General features: G+C 35.1%; 1 protein-coding gene across 6 annotated transcripts in view; it reads left to right on the top strand.

Annotated features, from left to right (window-relative positions):
* LOC144451877 (uncharacterized) overlaps positions 1–25,047 on the top strand; it is a 101,591-nt gene that overhangs the window by 53,389 nt on the left and 23,155 nt on the right. For 5 of the 6 annotated variants that reach the window (XM_078142797.1, XM_078142796.1, XM_078142792.1 and 2 more), the window contains 13 exons: positions 12,892–13,074; positions 13,618–13,701; positions 15,890–16,020; positions 17,895–18,060; positions 18,483–18,589; positions 19,169–19,396; positions 19,684–19,977; positions 20,182–20,359; positions 20,877–21,076; positions 21,874–22,184; positions 22,684–22,847; positions 23,303–23,533; positions 24,664–24,840. In XM_078142797.1, the coding sequence (XP_077998923.1) occupies positions 12,892–13,074; positions 13,618–13,701; positions 15,890–16,020; positions 17,895–18,060; positions 18,483–18,589; positions 19,169–19,396; positions 19,684–19,977; positions 20,182–20,359; positions 20,877–21,076; positions 21,874–22,184; positions 22,684–22,847; positions 23,303–23,533; positions 24,664–24,840 (2,454 nt within the window). The remainder of the gene's footprint in view (positions 1–12,891; positions 13,075–13,617; positions 13,702–15,889; positions 16,021–17,894; positions 18,061–18,482; positions 18,590–19,168; positions 19,397–19,683; positions 19,978–20,181; positions 20,360–20,876; positions 21,077–21,873; positions 22,185–22,683; positions 22,848–23,302; positions 23,534–24,663; positions 24,841–25,047) is intronic. The other variant, XM_078142794.1, reaches the window with a different exon arrangement.

Below are 25,047 nucleotides of genomic sequence, written 5' to 3' on the forward strand. Positions count from 1 at the left end.
TTTACTACTGATAAATTGTCGGTTTTAAAAATCAGCTGATTTGAAAGATTTGAATGGATTAGTATATTATAAAATCTGTTGTGCCACGTTGACCTGTGGTGTGTGTATATTCAGTGCAGATAATCACACTACGTAACCACTGCTGTTACACTCTTTATTTTACTGTCGTCGATAAATGGTCGATGTTCAGTCCACGTTGTGTTCTGTTTCAAATTGACCATTTACCTCAAAATCTGGACTGAGTTTAGACTATTTGTGTAATTTGGTGCCATAGAGGGTGTCGATTGACAGACTCGTTAGTTTGTAAGGTATTGTATGTTAGCGTATCTGACCATTCTAAGCTGGATGAACGGTGCTGTGTTTACCGATATGGATCACGAATCAGAAACGTTCACAAACTATAGTACGGAGTATTATGAATATACGACTAATTCGTATGCTGAATCGCTACAAGAAGACTTGGACGGTGTCAGCGAGTTAGACTCTGGGGTAACGTAACGTTAATTTGTTATTACGTTGGCTTTTCATACAGTAGCCATTATTTGGGTTATTTATAGATTGTGCCAACACAAAGCATGCAACACCATCTGTGCAACCGCATACATTATAGAACAATATATTAGTATGCGCTGGCAGAAACTCACTTTAGCTAAAAATTAACAAAATTTATATGTTATAAAAATGGTAACTTTTCAGAAAAGTCATAAAAAATTTGTAGTAATTTTTATTCTATGTGTGCAGGTCTACAAATTTTGAATGTTGTGTTGAATATATTTGTACAATGAATACACTGAAGCTCTCTATACAATCCAGTTCCACATCATCAAATGATGTTACAGGTAAAACTGTCGCATTGCATTCTGGGAAGCCAGTCTTTCAAGCGGCGACAACAATGAGCCGTATGATACCTTTGTAATGAGATCTGTCACTGCAATCAATGTCAAATTTATCAATATCACTTTCGCTCTGTCAGTCTATATTTCAAATTTTTATTCCCCGGTGATAATTATTAAAATTGACTTCCTGGTCATACATGTATATTTGAAAAATTATGTCTGTATATCTGAATTTTAGGAAAGGAAATGAAATTTTTAAAAAAATTTCAAATATTATTTTGAAATTTATTTGAAATTTTATATATTGATATACAGATACATACATAATGTTGGTATATATGTTTACATTAGATAATTTGTTTAGATTGCTTAATTATTCATTTTCAGATAAAAAAAAATAATAAAAAAATTAAAATGATTAATATTTTAGGTTTATGCAAATAAATGATATTGAGATAATATGGATTAATATCACTTTCATCAAGATTATTCTGTCAACATCATAATTTATTTTTCTGATTAAAAACACATAATTTTAAAAACTGATTAGTATTGTCATTACATACATGTAATATTATGGTGTGGGTAGAAGTGATGTTGATTTCAAATTTATCGTTTTCATAGTTTGTTTAAATATCATTATGTATTCATTTTTGGATAATAATGTGAATAGTGAGGGTCGTGTTTATTTGACTGGAGGGGATAAGATGAGTTGTGAAAACCAGCAATGTAGTTACAGTAAACTATGTGATTTAGCACAATGGATGTACAGTATATATGTCATTACAGTAATTGGTCCCTTGATATTGCTTTTCTACTCATGTGAATCCAGACAGAAAAACAGGCACCTGTATTATGGTGTAGATGCAGGCAGTCCCAAGCTGTTGATCTTCAAGTGCATTACTGAATTTGTTAGGTTTAGGTGATGACAATTTGTAATGGTTTCAAGATGTAGCATAGTGTGTGTAATATGATGTAGACACAGGCAGTATCAAACTACCGATCTTCAAGTGCATTACTGAATCTGTTCGGTTTAGGTAATGACATTTGTAGAGGTTGATGTAAAATGTGGTGTAAATAATGTATGCAACTCTCAATCTTCAACTTCAAGTGTACATTGAATTTGTTCGCTTAGGTGATGAGTTTGTAATGGTTGACGTAGAGTGTGTATATGTATTATGGAAAAAACACAATCAGTACAAAATTCTCAGTTGTCAGGTGAATATTGAATCTGTTAGGTTTACATGTAGGTGATGAAATTTGTTGTGGTTGATGCAGTTTCTCTTATTGTGTGGATGCAGTCCAAAACACTTCATCATCAAGTGTACACTGAATCTGTTAAGTTTAGGTGATGGCAGGTCATTATGGTTGATGTACATGTATTATGGTGTATAACACAGTATGCAATTCTCAATCTACAAGTACACACTGAATCTCCGTGGCGATGACAGTATGCAGTAGTAGATTTAAAATCATGAGTAGTATCGATGTACTAAATTTTCAATTGGAAAATACATACATCAACAAAAAAATAGTTTATATTTTAATGAAATGTAAATATTTGTAAAAAAAAAAAAAAATATGGTGTAATAGATTCACATGTTTATTTACATATTTATAATTTCAGTAAAATATTAAATGATATTTTGTTGATTTCATAAAAAAAAATGATGAAATTGGATACATTTGGTGAATGTTAGATTTTTTTCCATCAGTTAGCGGGTGTTAACAGCAGTTACAAATGTACATATGGCATTGAACAAAAAAAAGGTTAAAGATACGTGTACAGTTATATTATGAAAATATGAAATAATATTTTGTTAATGATTTCATAATTTTCAAATATGAATTTTGATACACATGTATAAGGTATTTGCAAAAAAGTTGATAAAATATACACATGTAAACATTAATTATTAAAATATGAAATATTTTGTTACATTTCATGAAATGGGAGTACATATTTTGTGAATTTTTAGCGTTTATTTGTTTCAATGTTGGTTAACAGATGTTCACTGCAGTTCTCTCTTAGTCATGATAAAGATTATTTGATGCCATAGGAAAGTATAGATTTTTGCCCCAAGGCAGATTTAATACTTTGAATATCACTCATTCTCATTTTTGTTATCATCTGTTAATTTCTGCTTTATTATTCTGTTTATTTAAGATACTACCACCAGTAAAATCTAAATAAATTCTAAAAAAAAAAATTATGTCATCATACTTTCTATAATTTTGATAACGTTAGTAATCTGCTTCTGAAAATATAATTTTTAGCATGAATATTTAGATATGCAAATTTATGCACTTTTTCATTTCACTTTTACTACAAATTATTTTCAATGAAATTTAGTATTCTAACAGTAGAATTTGAGAACGTGTTTCGTTTTGACCCGTTGGTTATATAAATATATATGTATCTATTACTGTATCAGTGCATAGTTATTGATTTACGGTGTTTAATTGCTAACAACAAGAATTCCCACAAAAAATGTGTTCTTTAGTTTCTGATATAATGTAGAAAGGTTTCGTAAAATCATAAATTTTCAAACCATGTAGAGGCCATCTTGTCCTTTACTAACCCTGAGTGAACAATACACTATTGTGTAATGGTGTCAACATCATTGATTCGTAGGCTACGTGTCCCTATAGTACCATATCGATTTCGTGCCTAATGAATTCTTTTCAAAAATTTGAGTTAAATGCAATCCAATTTTGGAACGTAATCGACTGCCTTTTGATGTTGTGACTGCAAATGGGTTTTAACTTTGATAAAAGAAAGAAATTTGTGAAATAAAATGAATTAAAGTGGCCAATATGATGTGCGCTCTGAGTGAGACAAGTTAATGGGGTCATTTCAATGTTGTCTTTTTAACTTTTATTTCTGCGTTTTAGTCAATAAATACTTGTAAAACCATCTATCTAAAATGGCATAAAAAATGCAGTAATTGTTACTGTTTTCAAAAAAAAATTTGATGAATTAGTAAAATACTGTGTAGTACATTTGTATATAGTTTGCAGTGATGCTCCTCTGTCCCTTATGCTTTCATGGAATCCTCACAAATTTTATTTTCATTAAAACTTTCCGTGCATTTTGAGAAACAAATGAAGAGCTAAGCAAAACGATCAAGTTCTATTTAGTAAAAAAGTATATTGCTACAAAATTTGAAACTTTAAAGTACATTTTGTAGCTTTAGTCGTCAAATTACAGACAAAATGGCCGCCATCTTGTCGTACATGAAAGCCCTTGGGATAAGATTTATACAAATTCGCCATCTGTAGTTAATAAATGTAGAGCTTAAAAAGTTAGTTGGCAAAATCCCTCCCGAGAGGCACAAGTCAATTCTAAAAGAAAGTTAGATTGTCAGCGAAGCAGAAACTCACTATGATAAGCAAGTCTTTGAAGCAATATGTACGTACTTTTAGCATTTTCTTTTATAATGCAGAGTGACCTAAGGGTTAACTCATTGCATAGTTGTCCAACAAAAGCAAATTGAGCCCTGATTTGTTTTGTTGGTCAAGCAAGTATACAAAACACAGAGAATTGGAAAACTGATAGTCTTTCCTTGCAAACCATTGGGGATATTTACCTTGAAAACAATACCATACATACAACAGACAGATCAACACACAAAAAAATTCTAAAAAATCCGTCCTTTGTGCAGTTCGTGTTGTGATATTAAGTTTCTCTAAACTGCTAAGGTATTTCTCATTTGGTTGCCGTGAACTGAAAGCCGTGTTTGATTAGATGAAAAAATAATTGAGTCGTGTTCTGGCATAAGATTTTTTAGCCCCGAACACGGTTGTGTACCGATTTCCTGATATTTAGTTTGTGGAAGTAGAGGATGTAACATTGCGAGTCTACTTGTCGGTGGTTACAAGTGTAGTTCACTTCAAGGGAGGTTTGTCCACTATGGCTGAGACTCTGGGTCCTGGTTTGCGGCTAAGTCTGATGTTACAGAAGCTAGCCAAGGTACTGAAAATTTACATTATTTATCAATTGTGTGAATACTTTTTCCCCCAAATCTTCGTGAGAGGTAGTTGTATAGCCAACAGGATAGGATTTAGTTTATATTCAAGTATATTTATAGAAATGTATACTGTTTTTCAGTTACAGTTACAGTTAACTTTCTCTGTGAAAAAAAAAATAATATTGTCGGTTGTATGGTCTGAACAGACAGCATGAATTTCATGGTTTATGCTTCATCAGTGTAGAATCTAAGGTCTTAACTTTTTGGTAGCATCCAGGGATATTTGTGTGTTTTTTTGAGTTGGAATTCTGACGAAAAAAAATTGTCAAGGTCGCTGGTGTTGTTTTTCAAGGCCAAGATAACCTTGAAAAGAAAGCAGCGAAGAAACTGACAAAAAGTCACAATTTTCTAAGTATTCTGCTATAGTTTTGGACGGAATTTAAGGGAGAAACTTCAAAGGTTAAAGGAATGCACAAATGTTTTAGCTTTTAACTTATTTTGACAAAATTTAAAATCGTATTGACAATCGTATTGAATGTAGCGTAATTGCTAAGGTTTGGGAACCTTAGTAACAGAACTCGGAAATATGGTAAAATTTCTACAGATTGCAATACCTTGCATTTATAATTTGGGTGTGGGATTCCTGTAATGAACCTGGGGAAACTTGGACAGGTTTTACCGTCTTGCTTTCTCATACAACAGCAGGACACTACACTTCATCATACAGTGTGATACTCACCGACAGCAACTTCTTTACATGTATTACTTCTTACACTTGTTGATTCCAATCCCCTACAGGAAGTACATACAGTCTATGTAAAAACATGGCTGCTGCTAAAGGGCCATTGGTGTAGACATTCTTCAAACAAAAAATACTCGCAAATTTTTGATACTTTCGAAACTTAAAATAACAAGTCAAAAGTTCATACCCGAATTTGAAAAAATGATACAAAATGGTGTCTAAATTTTTTGTCTGTTTTAAGAAAACATTAAAAATTGTCACTTTTTTGCAACAATAATATGTTAAAAGTGCCAATTCCATTTTTATTTAGTTACTCAAAAGGCTTGGTACTAGCTCAGAGACTGTACTGAAGTTGTCATATTCCTACTTGCTTCTCAAAGTACATAACACAAATCATTACGTGGTTTGGATATAGCTTGAGATAGAAAGACCACAACAAGTCTGTTAACCAGCTTGGTGCAAAACCTTCATACCACAATTTTTCCAAAATAATTAAAGTTTTGTCGTACTTGGTCCTTGAGGTACAATCTCCAGTATTTATGGCCTTCTCCTTTGGAAAAAATATATAACAAAAAAAAAGGGAGAACAATTTGAAACAGTATGGTTGAGCGATCAGTGTAATCTTGAGTGACCTTTTTTTTTAACGTACATTGCTGGGGGTATTTTCATTTTGTTGTAATCCTTGGAAGTATGTGAAATGTGGTCAATATGTTGAAATATATGACATTTTCTGTTGAAATATACGACATTACCCATTGAAATATACGACAGCTGCTTGACATAGATAAAACAGACAGCCGGGGTATTGATAACCATAGGAGGGTTACTGGACAGATAAAGAATGGATGTAATTCCATAGAATTTAGATAGTTGTGTCTCTGAACAACCAACTACATTCACAACTATTTCCAGCTCTGTTCTTCAGCAGTGGCAGTCAGGTCAAAGGTTATACAAGCCTAGGAGCTCTAGTAAAAAAGAGAATGCACCACAGTCACTGGCAAGATGCCAGGAACTTCTGAATTCGGTTGAAATCAGTTGTAGTTTTCTGTCTGTACCCACCTGAAGACAACGTCAGTTTTTAGCCACTAAAGAGAACTTTATTGCTATGTACTTTTCAGCTTATCCTCACACGAACTCTTTATTAGTATTTTATCTTCTGACAAAAAAGTGACATTGAAGTGAATTGTGTAACCCAGACTACACCAGTGCCGACAGTAGAAATTTGTAGTGCAAGCGTTCTTTTTGAAAGACTTAATAAAATGTTTTGTAGTAGGTTTATCATTAAAGACAAAATGGCATATAAGAACTCATGTAAATGTGTTGGCATTAGGATTCAGAATTTCACTCAGTCTGTCATTTCATATGCAAAGGAATCCAACAGGTGGCCAGCCATTTTGGTTGCTATAGTAACCTTATGATGCTACTCAATAGAGGGCGCTGTTCACTTTGTGGCAAGGGGGCAGACTGGCAGGTGCAAAGTGGTCATTCACAATCATAAACTTGCAAATTATTTCCTTTAAGAATACTGACATTTCTGTATTAAATGTACAAAATGTAGGTTACCATGGTGATGTTTTGTAACACTTCAGAAGGCATACAATATGAGAATTATTTAACATTTGAGTTTGGATTTGTTGGATTATGTTCAGTTGGGGGAAGTCAAGCATGACGGCTGGGAATACCTAGTATTTGTATACATGTATAAAGTTTCTTTTCTCTACTGACCTCATTCAGCCTAAAGTGTTTGGTTGCAAATTACTAGCATTTGCATACAATTTGCATGTCATTTGCATATGTTTTACCCCACTTACATGCATGAAGATTATGTGGACAGTGCTGATTTACATAACAATAGGCAAAAGACTTCTGTCTTGCCAAAAATCGATTGTTCACTTGGTATTGTTATCTAAGACTGCAGTCATCACTGATACAAAGTTTGGTAGCAGTAGTAGTATTTGTAAGGTGGAGATTTCAGGACTTGCCAAAACTAAGGCGTATTTCAGAAAAATAAAAGTTTGAAAAATTGGGGATATTCAAGAGCACCTGTTGTGGAAGTTGAAATAGTCCAAATTATGGATCAATAAAATGCCACTTCATCCGCTCTCCAGTGGGACTGTGGTCTTTTGTGTTGTCGGTGAATAATGTGTACTTTGAAATGAACACGACACAATATAACTAATAATAAGTAGCCACTTATCACAATGTGCTCATTTGCATATTTAAAACATAGAGAAAAGTAGCTAAGCCTCAGTAGTAGTGTAGTGTACTGGCTTCGGTTCTTTCCACGCTACGGTAATGGCTAGTGGCAGCAGTACTCCGCCGAAATCAAACCCTGGATGGGTGAAATCGCGTGTCCAGCAAGCAAGTAGTTCTGTATTTTCTCACCACTACATTCTTGTAGTCTTAACTTCTTTCTTGCCATCCTTCTACTGTCGGTAATGATCTCACATTGTGATCCCTTTTCATGTAACGTCATGTTTGCACCACTAAGTTTTAACCATAGACAGTGGAGGGGAGATGTCTATGATTTAACACAGAGGGGGACTTGGCAACAATTCTAAATTCAAGACAGCATCACAGTTTAAGTTCGTATCGTAATTTCACAGTGACAAAATTGGGATACATTTTCGGAATATCCGTCAGGAGTTTTAGCTGCAGACAGTCTTACTGAGACACTGTTAGTTTTGATTATTGCAGGGAACTAGGTAACCATACACAAACGTAATTTGACTCTGTTGAGTATGATAGCCTCCAGCAGTCACATTTCTTCAGTTAGTATTTGTAGCATTGGAAACCCAATATAATTGATCGGTTTACCCACTGCATATTACAAGACATTTGGTGTTACCAAAACCACAGATAGTTATGTGAAAACTGCACAACAACATACAAAATGCAGTAAAACGTATTGTCTGTACAAACCGACAACAATACAGTTATAAAAATCAAGTTTTCAAATCTGGTCGGCTATTAATCGAAGGCTTTTAGTGTAGTTGTGAAGAATTGATTAACACATCAACGTTTACGAGCGTAGACAAATTGTAAGACATAAACAATAATGATCATTATGTCCGAAGAAAGAACCAGTTCATCTTTCCTCGATCACAACCTGAGGAATAGAGTTAAACAAACACTTACAAGGGCCCTAGATTTTTGCATCTGTGTTGACCAAGAGCTACTATTTTGTACTATTTAAATCTATGCAAAGTAAGTTTGTTAATGAAAGCTTAATTAGTCTTCTCTTTCATATATCTGGAGGGTATTTTTCTTTCTGTGCCAGAGTAGTAGTGTGGCCTATTTCAACAAACACCTGAACGCACCTGTATCATGCAAATTATCCTAGTGATATAATCACGATTGTGAAGTAGGTGTAACTTTACCAGTATAGTTGCAGTTCCGCTGTGGACTATTAACTTACCATAATTAAGTTTTATTTTATTTTCATCATGAAAAAAATAATCAAAAAGTTGTCAAACAAATTTATAAGACCGCCAATTGTACGCTTGGGTTGTAATTAACGCATCTAAGCCGCCATTGTCAGCTCATCACTTCAGATCGAATATGTGAGAAATAGTTGTGAATAATTAATTAGGGAAGCTAGAAATCACTCAATATTTGTTAAAAGGAGATTCCAGAGGAGTTGTAAACGCTAAGATAAATATTTTATGAGGTTAAAGACAATCAGTGTGAGGTTAGAAACTTAAAACAATACTAGATAATGACTTAGGAGTGTCTTAAGTGTAATTAAGCCAGGAGAAGTAGTACTAGACGCTTGAACTGAAAATAGCATCTGCCTTCCACCAGTTTTAGGTCCAATACAAGTTTAAAACCCACTGTGTTTAGCAATCAGTAACTTTCTAATCCTTCTTTTGAAATAAGATCTAAGCTTATTAACTCATCAATTCCCAAACTGTCTGACTCTCTTTTCAATAAATCCCTTTTGATATTTTCCCACCTCTCTGTCTGCATAACTTATCCTTTGTTAAAAAACAACAACACTATAACTTTTGTTAACTCTTCGTTTGCTAACATATCCAGCATGGTTGTCAAGATTTTGACAGATGCAAAGTATAAATTATGTTCAGCAAAGGAAGGAGTTAATGATTATCAAAAAATAAAATGACTTTGAGAACTGAAGATAGTCTTGGAAACCAGCCTTGAAACCATAAATTTAAACCCTCCCAAGGTCAGATAAATAGATATATTGTTGTGTTTAGGTAATAAATCCAGTTCTCATCTTTCAAAGGGAGGGGAGCAATAAAATTTGATGTTTTTTGTGCTATTGCCAGGCGACTGATTGTCCAGAAACCTTCATACAACTAAAAAATTCTTGCCAAGTAACAAGAGAAGTATTTTTTATTGTCGAAATGATTATTAGATATATTAAAAAAAATTAATGATCGAGGGTTTCAAAGTATCCAAATTATATGCAAATTATTGTAAATATATGCAAATTTTATGTATGTAGTGTAAGTCTATGCAAATTACTGTAAATCTATCAGCCTATCCTTACGGGGACCCAGGTAGAAGTTTACATATGCATATTGTCTGATAAGTCAGTTTTTGTTTACTTCAAGGAAAAGAATAGTCTGGGTTCCAAGGCTAGTGTATCTCCATCACTAACCTCACCAGACCTCACCCTTGGTAATCTTCCAGACCTGTTGTCTAAGTAACCATCCAATTCTCTAATATCTTGTGTGATGTGTGCTTTCCTGTTTAGCAGAGTTTTGTTTGTTAAAATCTAGACATTTCTTGTGTGTGCACTTTAGTGGGAATCAGCGTTCAAAGGGGATAAGCAATTACTAACAGACCAGGTTTGGCAACTTGGTCTTCATCCACTTGGACGGAGGCAGTCGACGCCCGGTGAATCCAGCCCAGATCAGGACGGTGGATGGAGTCCTCCAGTTACTCCTAGACGATCTGCATCCCTGCAAGACATCAAATTATTCTCGCTTCGCAAAGTCGGTAAAGCTGGCCCAGTCCGCAGATTCGGAAGTGTGCCATCCATATCGGAAAGTTCCGATGGGAGTAGTTTAGATCCTGTGTACAAGAGTGGTGATAATGGTGCTGGCGATGATCAAGATGAAATTGAAAAGAAAGAGGATGTGCTGGAAGAAAAAGACGAGGATACAGAAAAGGGAAAGAAGCGTAGGAGATCAGAAGTTAAGATTGAAGTCAGACTGGGACCAGATGGTAAAGAATTGAAAATAACAGAAGAGAAGACTAAGGACAAAGATGCAGGTGATGAAAGTGAAATTGATGGTAAACCAGATGTAGAACCAGGTGTGAAAGCCACTACACCAGGTGTAAAAGCCACTACACCGGATGTGAAAGTTACTACACCAGATACGAAAGAGCCACAACCAGGCATGAAAGATACAAAGTCAGGTGTGAAGGATACGAAACACGATGGGAAAGATACGAAACCAGATTTGAAAGAAACGAAACAAGTTTTGAAAGATACAAAACCGAACGTGAAAGATACAAAACCAGATTTGAAACAGACGAAACCAGGTGCGAAAGATAGTAAACCAGATGTGAAAGATACAAAACCAGCTGATAAAGATACAAAACCAGGTGTTAAAGATAAGAAACCAGCTGATAAAGATACAAAACCAGCTGATACAGATACAAAACCAGGTGATAAAGATATGAAACCAGGTGTTCAGGACACAAAACCATCACCCTCCAAGTGGCCTATTGTTCAGAAGTTTGTGTCTCGAATGCATATCCCAATCCTAAAAGAACCACCCACACACGAATCAACAACGCCTCAAGGAGAAAGTCTACCAAAAATAGCAAAGGAAGTTGGCACACCACTTTTAACAGATCGCGAGCAACCTTTAAAAGATGAGAAATGGTCTCCTAAACCAATGAGAAGGAACCCATTCCTAAAGGCGCACCAAACACATAAACTTCACCAACCTCCGAAGCTTTCTCAACCCTTGAGAGATCTCAAACCTGTGAGAGACCTCCAACCAGTCGAAGAGCCACAAATCGTATCAGACTATATGCCTATTACAAAAAGTCATCCCGGGAGAGTTTCAAAACCAGGGAAAGCTCGTCCATCTCTCCTGAAGCCTAAAGACAGGGTAAAGTCCATTGTAAAATATTTCAGAGGTTGATCTTCTAAAATTCTGTATCCATGACGACCATAAAAATCAAAATTGCCCCAATTTTTTATTTTGTATAAGCTATATTTTGCATTAAGATCAACCTCTGATATTTCAAGTTCCTGATAAGTTTATTTTTTCAGTTGAGTTTTTCATAGAATCCACTTAAAGTAGAGTATAGTTCTCAATACAGAGTTATAGACGTCTGAACATGCATTGTGTTTTTGGCTGCCCCATTTCGTAGATAATTTTGTTCAAATTCATCGTGCAAAGAATCTGATGGTCACTGATCCCTTTGTTACCATGGTAATAGTATAAAGTGTGTGTGATGATATTTACTTTCATAATGACTAAACTAGTTGTGTTCTGTTACATTGTTTGTATAGATGTGTTTATGATTCGGTAGAGTCACCAAATATTTTTCTTTTGTTCGTGTGAGGGAAATGCATATAACACAAGTCGCTATGAGTTGTGGAACATATATAGTGACTGAATCCTATAGCTAACAAGTGTTTCCCATCAAACAAAGAAAAATATTTTGGTAAAAATTATGCCTCTCTGTTGGCCAAGTTTGTGAAAGAGAAACAAATTGAACGATGTTCTTATGCTTTAGGATTGATGAAATATGAAACACAGTCAAGAAAAAACAACCAAAGTATGCCTCTTATAATTTGTAAGGACACTGGGCCATAGCTTTATATATGCGATAACAATTTTACTCTCAAAGCCAGTAACAAGCATGTTGGCTCAATACTCTCAGCTAACATCCCTAATCCTAATGCCTCAGTTTCTTGCATGTTGCCTGAGTTCGGAAATATTGGCCTAGGTTTTATAGCATATATATTCGACCCAGTGTTCTTTAGTGTTGCGTATATATTCCGTATTTCCTTTGATCAATACAGCTTGGCTTTCATAGGTTTAATGCATGCAAAATTTGTACAGTACATGCGTGTATGTGTGTGCTGGTAGTGAGTTTATTATAGATGTATGCCCTGAAGTGAGTCAAGAGGGGATAGCGTAACTGTTTGCTGGAATGTGTACGTTGTGTTGAATGGCTGGTGGATTGTCATGGTGTGTTAATAATAAGACTGAAGGGAGACGAGTGTAAATGTTTGGTGAAACTTGTTATGTTGTGTATGACTGACTTCAATGCTGCATGATACAGTATTGTCAGAAATACGTAAGTTTCTCATAATACTTATCTGTGATTTTTCCGTTATTTCCATTAGTTGGAGTCGTCGCTCAAACCTGATATAGACAAGGAAGACATCGCCAGTAAAGGTCTGATGACCCAAAATATCGAACTAAGACGTAAACTAGAGGATGAACATTCCGGCTACAAGCGTAAATTGCAAGCATATCAAGATGGACAACAACGTCAAGCTCAGTTGGTCCAGAAACTACAAGCCAAGGTAAGTGGATGTTATGCAGGTATCCATTTAAAAAACAAACAAACAGAGAACGGAGAGCAGACAGTCAGTCTTTCAAGACAGATCTCATAGATCATGCTAACCTGAATAGAAGTGATATAGTAAAAGACATTGCCAGCATTTTGTATTGAATTTTGTCACTGGTAATGTCTCATTTACAGTGCGTCTTTCTCTTATATAGCTATCTGTGTATGATTTTTTGTGATCTGTGATAAGAACCATTCACCCCACCCCCACCACATCCCATCCCAGAGACTTGTCATGATCTTGCTATCTCTATCTAACTATTTGGATAGCCTGCAGAGAGAGAGATTGTAAAACCATGACACATGTCACGGCTATCCCCCACCCCCTCCCCCTGCCTTTGGCCTCCACATTATTGCTTGTCAAAATTGTGCAGGTGAAGATAATTTGTGTGTATAAGTTTTCATTCAGTGATCATTGTTTTTGAGGCCATTCAATCCATACTGCTGAGTTTGTTATGAAACTAACACCCTGACTGAAATTGACTTTGTTTTATTTTAGGTTTTACAGTACAAGAGAAAATGTGGTGAGCTAGAAAACCAGATGCAAGATAAGTATGCTGAGACAGAGAGACATCAGTACAGGGTAAGGGGCGTGGTTCAACTTGTTGTACATGTACATGTACCAGTGACCTGTGACCTATGACATATGACCTATACCATAATCATATATGTTTATTTCATTATTGTAGATGTCAATTTGAATCCTGTATGTCTATTTCGTTACATGTCTATTTCAAATCGTATATATTACCCTGGTAGTTGAGACTTCGGTTTACTAATATAAACACAAACTATAACTATTGTCACAACATTGTTGATACAACAGTGATAAGCTATTGAATGGATATTGGTTTAATTATAGTCTCAGTAGGGAGGTGTCTCTGAAAAGTTTATTTAGAGTTCCATGAACTTACAGTGCTGTTTTGGGACTTCCAATATTTACACTATGTTGATCACAGGGTGATTAGAATCGCACAACAGAGGAACCACAATCAGTATCACCCACTTTTGTAATCTACCACATTGAAGAACAATAGATTTAGTTTGTGTCTATCTTAGTAAACTGAAGGCTGGGTTACCAGTGTGGAATGCCTATTTCAAACCATTGTCTATTTCAAATCATATAATGTGTGTTTTGATTTTGCGTATGTCTATTTCAAATCATGTCTATTTCAAATCATGTCTATTTCATAACATGTGCCTGTTTTGTATTGCATATGTCTATTGCGGACTGTATATATGTGTTGATTTGCTAATTGGTTGTCTATTTTATGCTTCTTGTAATCGTATGTCTATTTCATGTCAAATAAAGTCACTTTCACGTTTCGTTTCCTTGTAAAGATGCATTGTAATTTCCAAATATTTCCCTTTTTTCCTATGCTGAATAAAATCCGCACATGCTCATGATGATGCTCCATCACTGCATTTGTGCTTATATCTCCGTTTCCTATATTTACCCTGTTTGACGCATTCACCCACGTGCATACCTACACGCATAACGCTTTTGCATATTTCTGCTGCGTTTAACGCGTGCGCATCGCTGGTGACACTCGATGTATAGTTTCTCTTTATTTGTCTTATTGCTTTTAACACAACAGCATTTACTTTCATTGTGCATTCACACCCAACCTATGCTGTATGTACACAGTGTTAATAGTAGAATGCTAATGGTTTACGAAATGTACATTGTAGCGTTAATGTTGCACATTGCTTGACATAGCTACACTTTGATACTTTATCTCAACAAAATAAATGTAATGTTAATTTCACTGTCTTTTAAAAAAAAAATTGAACTTTCTTTCAATTTTCATGTACTTTACTTCATGTGAACGCTATATATTTGATGTTGTAGATGCTATGTATTTGATGTTGTTGATTTCATGCATGTGTTGTATATTTCAAAAACATTCAAAGTTCGTTGCTTATATCCATGTTCATTTCCTGTGTTCATTTCATGTATGTTCACATGTCTCTCTCTACCTATGTGGAAACATGTCTACCAGACAGACACCAGTATTTCAATAGTTAGTTGTATTACATAGATATTTTCTATCAATATTTCCTTTCAATCAGTAATTGATTTTATGGAAATAGTGTAGCTCAAATATTTATTTTTAAGTTCATTTGCCTTTCATTAGTATGCTGATTATCCTGTTTATGAGTGGTCTACTTTCAATGTGTAACTTCAAAGATATATTCATTGTTAAACGTACAAATTTACGACAGAACTCAATTTCTTCAATTTTGTTGAGAATTTGACACAGTAAATGAAATTATTCAAACATGTACAAATTTAGAAGTTACATTTTTAAAGAAATTCCTAAAAAATTGTTATTTCTTACAGACTAAAAAATAATAACTATAAATGTATATATGGACAAATTTAGAAATTTAATTTTGAAGAAAATTATTAAAAAATTTTGTAGCTTTCAGACCAAAACTCTTCCATAGTTGTATTAATTAATATAATTTCTGTGACTAGTCTAAAATTGTTAAGAAATTACCCGAAAACTTTGAGAAAAACACAAAATTTTGTTCACATCATTTCGATAACTGTGTATCACTTGTATGGAACAGATGAGCTTTTACTTTATAGTTTAGCTGGTGTATCAAAGGATACTTGTATCTAATGACTTGGCATTTTGCCAAATTGTAAAACCAGACTATCGTAAATGACAAAATTTTGTGGAATTGTTTTCATTTATTATCATTTTTTCGTGGAAATTGTTGGTATGGAAATTCTGACTTTGATTTGATATACTTGTACTCAGCAGCTAAGGAGTACCACTGATAGTTTAGCCACACGTTTGGAAACAACTGAACAACGTCTCAAGATGCAGGAAGAAGAACACAGTACTGATCTGGAAAGTGCCTTGATTAAGTTGGAAGAAGAACAGCAGAGGTAATTAACTACTTTTTAATTAGCTAGCACAAAACATTGTTTACACACATCAAAATGATTGACACATGTCAAAGGCAACCAATTAGAGTTAATTAATTCCTGGCACCTGAATTAGAATTTTACCACCTAGGTGCGTCATAGAAATAATATTGCATCAATTTCTTGGTCCACATCTTCAACGCACCATGCACTAGTCTATGCATTTTGTTCCATTTTGACCCTCTAGCATGAGGTAAAAGACTATTGCAGGTAGTGAGAATAAGTCAGCCTTGTTCCATTTTTACCCTCTAGCATGAGGTAAAATGCTATTGCAGGTACTGAGAATTTAAGAGTTTGAGTGAATATTTCAAGATGATTGACACCTGTCAATGACAACTAATGAGAATTAATTAAAAATACAGTACAGTGGACTCAAAAATGATTGACACATGTTGAAAAGCTTGTAATTAGAGTTAATTAAAAAGGTTTCACAATTGCCACCTTTATTATTGCTAGATAATAAATTGAAATCTAATAAAGGAAAAAAAAGTTAATTAGTTTTCTTTGCAATCTGTTTTTACACGATTTTAATATTTGATTAGTCATGCTTCGAAACCTCCCACAGGAGAGCAGGCCAACCAGTTGCATAGTTATGCAGTGTCCTATCCTAGTCATATTTTTCTCGTTTAAAACTAAATTCAGTTGAAAAAAATGATTTCATGTTGAATTTGTTTTATTTATGGTGTATGCTTATTCATCTGCAATAAATCATAACATTGTGGAGACTGTTTTTTGTGTTATCTTGTTAAGAAAAGTTGATTTTTAATGAATTTGACTTCGGTTTTCGATAATAAATTCCATTGAAAACATGTGACTTTGTATGTATTCTGCCCAGCATTGTAGCAATTGTTTTTCACTCTTGCAAGTCTCAAAAACAATTTGCCTATTGTGTGTCTTTTCCAAGATTCTCAATTCAATACACCCCCCTCTAGGCATGTCTTTCTTCAAGCCTTACATCACTGCCAACATCAAACACTACCACCCTGTGTCTGTTTCCAGTGTGTAATCAACACCACTTTGTCTGTGTATATTTCGTTTTCTCTATGTCTACCCATTCTTTTGTTTGGCATGCCATGTTTTGATTTCACCAGCTAACAATGTTTGTGAATCTCTCTACAATGTGTGATTGCTCAACTCATGCCAGCACCTCGTCTGCATCCCTCCTCCCTACCTGACATCATTTTAGTGATTGTTCAACCCATGCTAACACATCTTCTCCCTCCACACCTCCCCTTCCTTGTCGTTGACTGATTACACAACCCATGTCAATCCTTCTCCCCTCCCCTTCTTACTGTCATAATGTTTGATTTTGATAACATTAATTCTGCCATAGTTCTGTTTTCATACAAATATTAATATTATTTTTAACGTAAATAATTCATATCTGCTACTAATTTGTGTCTAAACTTCTTTGTTTGCATGTTTTTATAAATATCTACTATAAGTATAACAACGATATTACTTTCCAATAATTTATTTGTTCAACCTATAAAAGAACTCATGAAAATACTTATACACGAGTGAACTTGATGGCTTTGAATCACACAGAATGCATACAACAGAATTGAGAGCAGATGTGTGATTTTATTTAGATATAAACTTGAAGTCAGAGTAGTACAAGCGACAAGAAATTACAAGAAAAACATACCCAAAAAAGTCATTAAATATGCATATGTGACCATGAACGAAAAATGCAAAACATTGCTGGCAGAATACAATGCAAAAATATGATGACTATGTTTGTGTCACATGACTACCATGTGACTATCACATGTTTGTATGACCATATCATGTGATTACCTATAAATCTCATTTCTCTACTTTTGTTTGCACAGGAGCGCTAGTCTGGCCCATGTGAACTCTATGTTACGTGAGCAGCTAGACCAGGCAACCTCTGCTAACCAGGCACTGACTGGAGACATTAACAAGTTAACTCAGGACTGGCAACGAGCACGAGAAGAGCTTGAAGCTAAAGAAAAGGAATGGCGTGATGAGGAACAGGTCAGAGTTCAATTATGATATCATTTATTATCAGTTTTGTATGTAAATAGTTAGTATATAATTTGTTTTTTTAATTTTTTGAAAATTTTTTGCTAGGAATTGCTCCCCCCCCCCCCATGATTATTTGTTGATTTAGAAAATTGAAAAAATATGTACTAACCCCACTTAGTCTGTAAGATCTGATATTTGTGCCATGCTATCAGCTATCATGGTTTAGAAACTTGATAAGGATGAGCGACAATGTGTATCTTAATGGCTACAAAAATTTATACCACACTTTCACGAGTATTGTTTTTTAACCAGGATTGGTTTGTACAAAAAAAATATGGCCGACCTAGAACGATAGATTCATTACTGTGTACAGTTCTTAGATCACAGTGTTGGTAAAAGATTTCCTAACATACTTGTTTCTACTATTACAGTCATTTAACGACTACTTCGCTAACGAGCACAGTCGTTTGCTGACTATGTGGAGAGATGTTGTTGGTTTTAGACGCAGCTTCGCTGAGATGAAGAGTGCCACCGATAGGTAAATATTTTTCGATATTTTGAGAAAACCGTGTTCAACTTTTATCTGCTTGTGTTGTCCTAGGCAAGTGTATAATTACATAGTATTTGTTTTCGTTTTTGTTAATAGTTCTGCGTCTGCGCCTAGAGCTCTTCGGAGAACAGGCGCATTATAAATTCGCTTTGATATTATTATTATAGTCATCGCAGTATTTCAAAACCACATAAATTTACACATTTGGCAAGGTTTTGTAAATCTGCTTACTTGTTGCTATAGAAACTTGGTTTGTGATTGAGAATCCAATCCCTGCCTCAACACTGGAGGGCGCTATTTTGTAAAATGTCTATGAGAGTTTATTATTGCAATGATTAACAATTATATCCACCTGTAGAATGTGTCATTCTGATGAGGATCGTTGACAGGATTGATTAGAAGCTCAGTGCTGTTTACTAAAATGAATAACTTGTGCATTGTAACCTTTGACCTCTGACCTTTGTGTTTCATTTGATCTTCCCAGCTAATGGATATTTTAAATGGTAAATAATAGTATTTCATAACACAAAGTATTCAAAGTCACTGCATTATTTTTTTGTCACTCAGGGATCTCTCTCACTTGCGTGCCGATATGACCAGAATGTCTCGCAACGTCCACTCAGCTTGTCTTAACCTCAACGCCAACCAACGTAGTCAGGATGCTAGTGTCGGTGTTCAGCTAGAGAAGGAACGTGCCGAGAAGCTGGCCATTGAAAATCAACTCCGTGAGAAAGTCAAGGAAGTTCTAGAACTACAAGCAAGATACGACACCTCAAGAGCTGAAATGCAAGCCAGGTAAAGTTGAAACCTTGATGTTTTAGTTTGACCTTTGACCCAGTATGATGACTTACTTTGACCTGTGACCCCAGTTTGATGTTGTAGTTTGACCTCCGACCCAAGCTATTTTAGTCAAAATGAAACCAAAATTTTAAAATGAGGAAACATTTGAGAAGAAAAAACTATTTTTTTAGACAATTTTTTAATGTCAATTGTTTTCTTTTAAATAATTCTGCAAAATGTTCAAACCTACTTTTATATGTAGTCAAAATTTGAGAGTTTTTTGAAAATGTTTTGTTTTCCAGAATTAATGAACTGACCGTTGCAAATGAAAAATCCAAGATCCAGCTAGCTGAGAAGGAGAACCTTGTCAAGACCATTACTAGAACAGTGGAAGGTTTGGAAGCAACCAAAGCCGAAACATCGGCTGAGTTTGCTGCCGAGAGCCAGACTCTTCGTAGCTTGCGTGGAGAATGTGAGGCTCTACATGCAGCTCTACGAGACATCGCTCAAGCCGTTATCCATGACGCCGATGTTAGTATGGTTGATGGCCTTCCACCAAGAGATGAGTTGGAAGAGACACTGGCAGAAGAAAGTGGGTAAGTGATGACGGAATGAATTCTGTTACCCAATTTGCATACAATGTCTCTTAGTGATCAGCCTATACTTCTACAACAACCCATAAAAAAACAGCGATGCATGTAGCATCAATAAAACAGTATCTAAGTTTATAGTCTGTAATACTTTACTTAATCTTTATACTGAGATTCTGAAGACATTCTGTGTATCTGTTCTTTACACAGCCTAGGAGACCGTGCACCATCACCAGGTCCCCGTACCTTGTCACCAACCAGAACACTATCGCCATCACGCCGTGCACGTTCTGTATCACCATCAAGACGTTCTCGTTCCCCAGCATTCGCTGATTCTACATATTCGGCTGTACAGGCTGCTTTGCAGAAACGACAACTACAAGTCAGGGTAAGATATCGTTAAATCTACAACCCATAACACCTAAGTAAAGCATTTTCTGTATGTACCACAGTCGTTTATAGCATCCATATCAAGTACAACCCATAACACCAAAGTAAAGCATTTTCTGTAGGTACCACCATCGTTTATAGCATCCATATCAAGTACAACCCATAACACCAAAGTAAAGCGTTTTCTGTATGTACCACAATCGTTTATAGCATCCATATCAAGTACAAAAAATGTACAGGAACTCCCTACTATGCAATCAACAGTTCTAAGAATGTCAGAACACAAATTGTAATGTCACAGAAAGTATGCATTGACATTAATATCATACTAGTAAGAATAATTTCATTGGGGTTTTGTGTTAGTGTTTTTGCTTGAGTAAAAAGTTCGTAAATTCAGCTTGTGTATCAATGTCCAGGAACAATACTGCAGATTTGAAAAAAAACTGTCTAAAAATGTACTTTAGTCTTTATTGATATTTGAATAAAATTGAGAATCTTTCTACTTTTCTGTTCAGGAATTACAAGCTAAGTTGGAATCTACCAAAGATCAAAACAACTCATTGAGAAAACAGATTGATGACACTGATAGAGACCGACGCCACTCAGAGGAACAAGTCAGGAACCTGCGTGACGATGTTGAACTCGGTAGACGCGATAACGATGATACAAAGAGAGAACGAGACCGACTACGAAATGCGCTCGAAGTTACGGGAAGGTAAGGAGATATTCAGATTATATGGTGTCTGAAACTTTTTAGATGTCAGAAATTTTCAACAACTGAATGTATATCAAGTATACACAGATTATGTGGTGTGTGACACTTATCGGATGTCAGAAATTCTCATCAACTGAATGTTTATGAAGTATACACAGATTGTCTGAAACTTACCGGATGTCAGAAATTCTCATCAACTGAATATTTATGAAGTACACACAAATTGTCTGAAACTTATCGGATGTCAAAAATTCTCATCAACTGAATATTTATGAAGTATACACTTCAGAATCAAAAATCTTCAACGTTCGCTTACATTGCTCAGGAAAACTCAAAGCAAATCTCAGTTACGTCATGAAAAAAAAAGGGGTCATCGTACAGATTTTTTGAAACAGAGGTCAAAATTATATTATAATTGATACAAGGTAATGGAGAATGTGTAATAGAGAATGTGTGTGTTCACTCTCTCACTAATGTAAGATAGTTTATATCCTTGAAAACAACATGGTAAACCACAAATTTCTTGAACCTTGAACGAGGTGTAGAAATTGATGAAATTTTTACCAGATTTCCATTCCCTGTTACTAGGGTTACAAAACCTTAGCCAAAATATCGGTACATTTTGTGAGACAGATTTATCTCTTCCTTCCTGGAAATAACAGAGAAAATGCGATAAAACTTGCAATGATAAAAGTTTGGGGAAAAATTGCAGAGATAATGTTGAGTGAAAATAGAATGTAGCTATTCTGGCTGCCATTTCAACTACTTATCAATGTATACAATGTTTTTTATTGCAGTGAAAAGGCAGGTTTGGAACGTCTACGAGAAACTCTCAATGAACAGATCGAGGCCCTTAACTTAGAATGTGAGAAATTACAGGCAGCGAATGCAGACCTGCAGAGACAACGAGATGGCTTGGAAGACGAGAAGGATGACATGGAGAAAGATATGGAGAGACACAAGAAGGAGATTGAACGTAGAGCTAACATCATTGACCAGTACGAAGGCAAGAACTCTACACTCAAAGAAGAGATCGTCGCCCTCAAGGAAGCCTTGAACAAAGTACAACTTGAGAAAGATGTATTGGATCAAGAAAAGGCTGAAGTCTGTAAGTAGTTGATGTTAATCTAAACATCTTTTCTTAAGAAGTTCAAAAGTATTTATTTTTTTCCAATTTGTCATGCAGTATGAAAGAGAAGCTTGTTTCAAGACTTTTAATAATTTTGTTGTCGGCAGATATTGAGTCAAAGAATCATTGTCAGCAGAAATTCCGACCTTCACATTTTTCTGGTAGGCTGGTCACCTGAAAAATGATAGTAAAACATATAAAAACTAATAACTTACGTAAGATTTCAGTAAAATCAAAGCTAGCAAAGGACAACTATACATGTTTTGACTCACAAGTAGATATTATTGTCATTTTTTTTACCAAAGCCAAATATTCTAGTATTTCAGAATTTAGTTGAGTTTGAGCTTGTTAAGAAAATTTTGCAGCAGTCAAGGCACAGTAGAAAATCTAAAATGTCCATTTTTACTTTCAGCAAATTTTGTAGTGTAGATTGAAAGGCAAAGTTATAATTCTGTTTTGTTTGTTTTTTGTTTACCAGGTGAAACTCTGTCTAAGGCTGAGTTGATGAAGGCCGAGTTAGAACTTGAGATTAACAAGGTGAAGACTGAGGAAGCTGGTCTACGTGATGCATTGCTGAAAATGCAAGCCTTGAATGAAGGCCTTGGTCAAGACAAGATTGAACTCAACAAGATCCTCATGCATGTAAGTACATTCTATCAAATATCAAACTTTTCACAAGTTTTGACTCTCAAAATGTTGAAATTTATACTGAGATTCTGTTTATAAATATCATTGTGAACCATACCCAAATATTTTGAAGAAACTGACTCCTCTTCATCGGTGGGTCTCCAGTTCTAGCAGAGAAATAAAGTGCTGAATCTCAGAGAAAATATTGTATTCAAATTTGTCAATTTCTAAAGGCTATGAATGTTACATATTTATTGTAATTCTCAGAAAATGATATATTCTAGTTTTTGTCAATTTCTGAAGGATTTGAACAGGAGAAATTTTGACAACCCCTTTAATATTAGACCCATAAAGTTACAGACAGTACCCCTTTAATAGTAACCCATAAAGTTACAGACAGTACCCCTTTAATAGTAACCCCATAAAGTTAGAGAGTACCCCTTTAATATTTGAATAATCTTGCACCTCAGCTTGAAAGTGAGAAGGCAGCCATCACCACTGAGAAACAAGATTTGGAACAAGAGAAAGCCAGCATCCGGGAAGAACTTGTCCGTACAGAGCAGGAGAAGATGGACGTGGAGACCGAGAAGATGGGTCTGGATCAGAGCTTGAACCATGCTGAGGATAACAGAGAAAAACTGGAACAAGAAATTGGTCTCCTCAACAAAGAGAAGGCTGAAATCTTTGAACAACTCTCACAGGTTTGTTTGGTTACTTTCTATAAAAAGATACACCAGAGTTTGGAAGATTTTTGCGAAAAGCAGTCAGAAACTGAGATGTATACAGATTAGTGGATGATTTTTCAAATACAATATTTATCAACTCACCAAATTTTTCTGTAATTTAAAAGTGGCCATACGGATTAGGATATTTTATTTATTTTGGATTTTTAATTTATAGAATAATTTTATTATTGTTTCCTACTTGAAAAATCAATGTGAAAAAACATATGCCAAGTCTGTGTTTGTAACTCAATAAATCGCAAATGATTAATAAATGTGGTAAAATGTTTCTTGTAAATACAATAACAAACATTTTACACATTTTTTGGCCTTTTTTATGTATTGAGTGTTGCAAACATTTAGATTTGGCATATGTTGTTTCACATTGATTTTTCAAGTAGGAAGCCATGATAACATTGTTTTGTGAATTAAAAATCCAAAATAAATATTCTTATTCATATGGCCACTTTGATAACTTTTGCTCTGCAAAGTTACAGGTTTGTGTTGCCACACATTACTAGCAACATTGTGTAAAATATGGCTTTTAGTTTATGGAACCAAACAGTTCAAAGTTGAAGTAAAACACATTGACTTTACAAATTGGCAGCCATCTTTAATTTAACCAGTTTATACCAGTTGTAAAGCAATCTCTCAATGCACAGACTGGCTCAAGTTTTACTCTGATATTAAAACAGAAATCAAAGTTTCAAAATGTGTAAGAGATTGTGGTGATGTAACGGGTACAAAATCAGGTTTCTTTGGATGGTAGGAAAGCAGGAAAAAAATGACAGAAAGGGAAAATTTTGTGATGTCACAGAAAAAGTTTGTAGGACATGCACACAGTAGTTGAGATCTTAGCTACACGGTTCAATCTTGTGTCTTGGAGATGAGTGGTTGTTATCGCTAAGCAATAAAAGTTAACGCTATCTCACTATATCATGAATTAGCCAGGCAGCCAACTAATAAACAGAACTCAATTGAAAAATAACCCTCTTAAGATTAGACTTGGCATTTTATTCATGATCTTGTATCACCACCTGTAGTAGTAGTAGTAGTAATAGTAGTAGTATTTTAATCTCTGCTGTCTCACACACACACACACACAACAGGTCAGCCGCCACAAGACTGCTCTCGCCGAAGACCTCCTGCAGACACGCAGAGAAGTAGAACGCCAGAGCGATACCGTGGTACGCATTGCCAAGGAGAAGGAAGAGCTGACTCGCGAGAAAGCTAACCTGATTGTACAACTAACAGCATCAGAGAGAGAGAATCGTGGTCTCTCAGAGGTATGTATATAGGAGAGAGAACTTTAACCCCTGTAAGGTTCACTTTAGTATGATAAACAGAAGGTTGGGTCAAGTTAAGTTAGGTATTTAGGACACTGGATATTTTAAATGCTTGGTACACCCCAGTGATAAATCAGCAGTTTGTCAGTTATATCGAGAGAAAATGCACAGGCACAGGGACTCCTCAAATTTGTTCAAGACGTTTTT

Source organism: Glandiceps talaboti, chromosome 21 (genome assembly GCF_964340395.1).
Source record: "Glandiceps talaboti chromosome 21, keGlaTala1.1, whole genome shotgun sequence".
In the NCBI taxonomy this organism is placed as follows: Eukaryota; Metazoa; Hemichordata; class Enteropneusta; family Spengelidae; genus Glandiceps; species Glandiceps talaboti.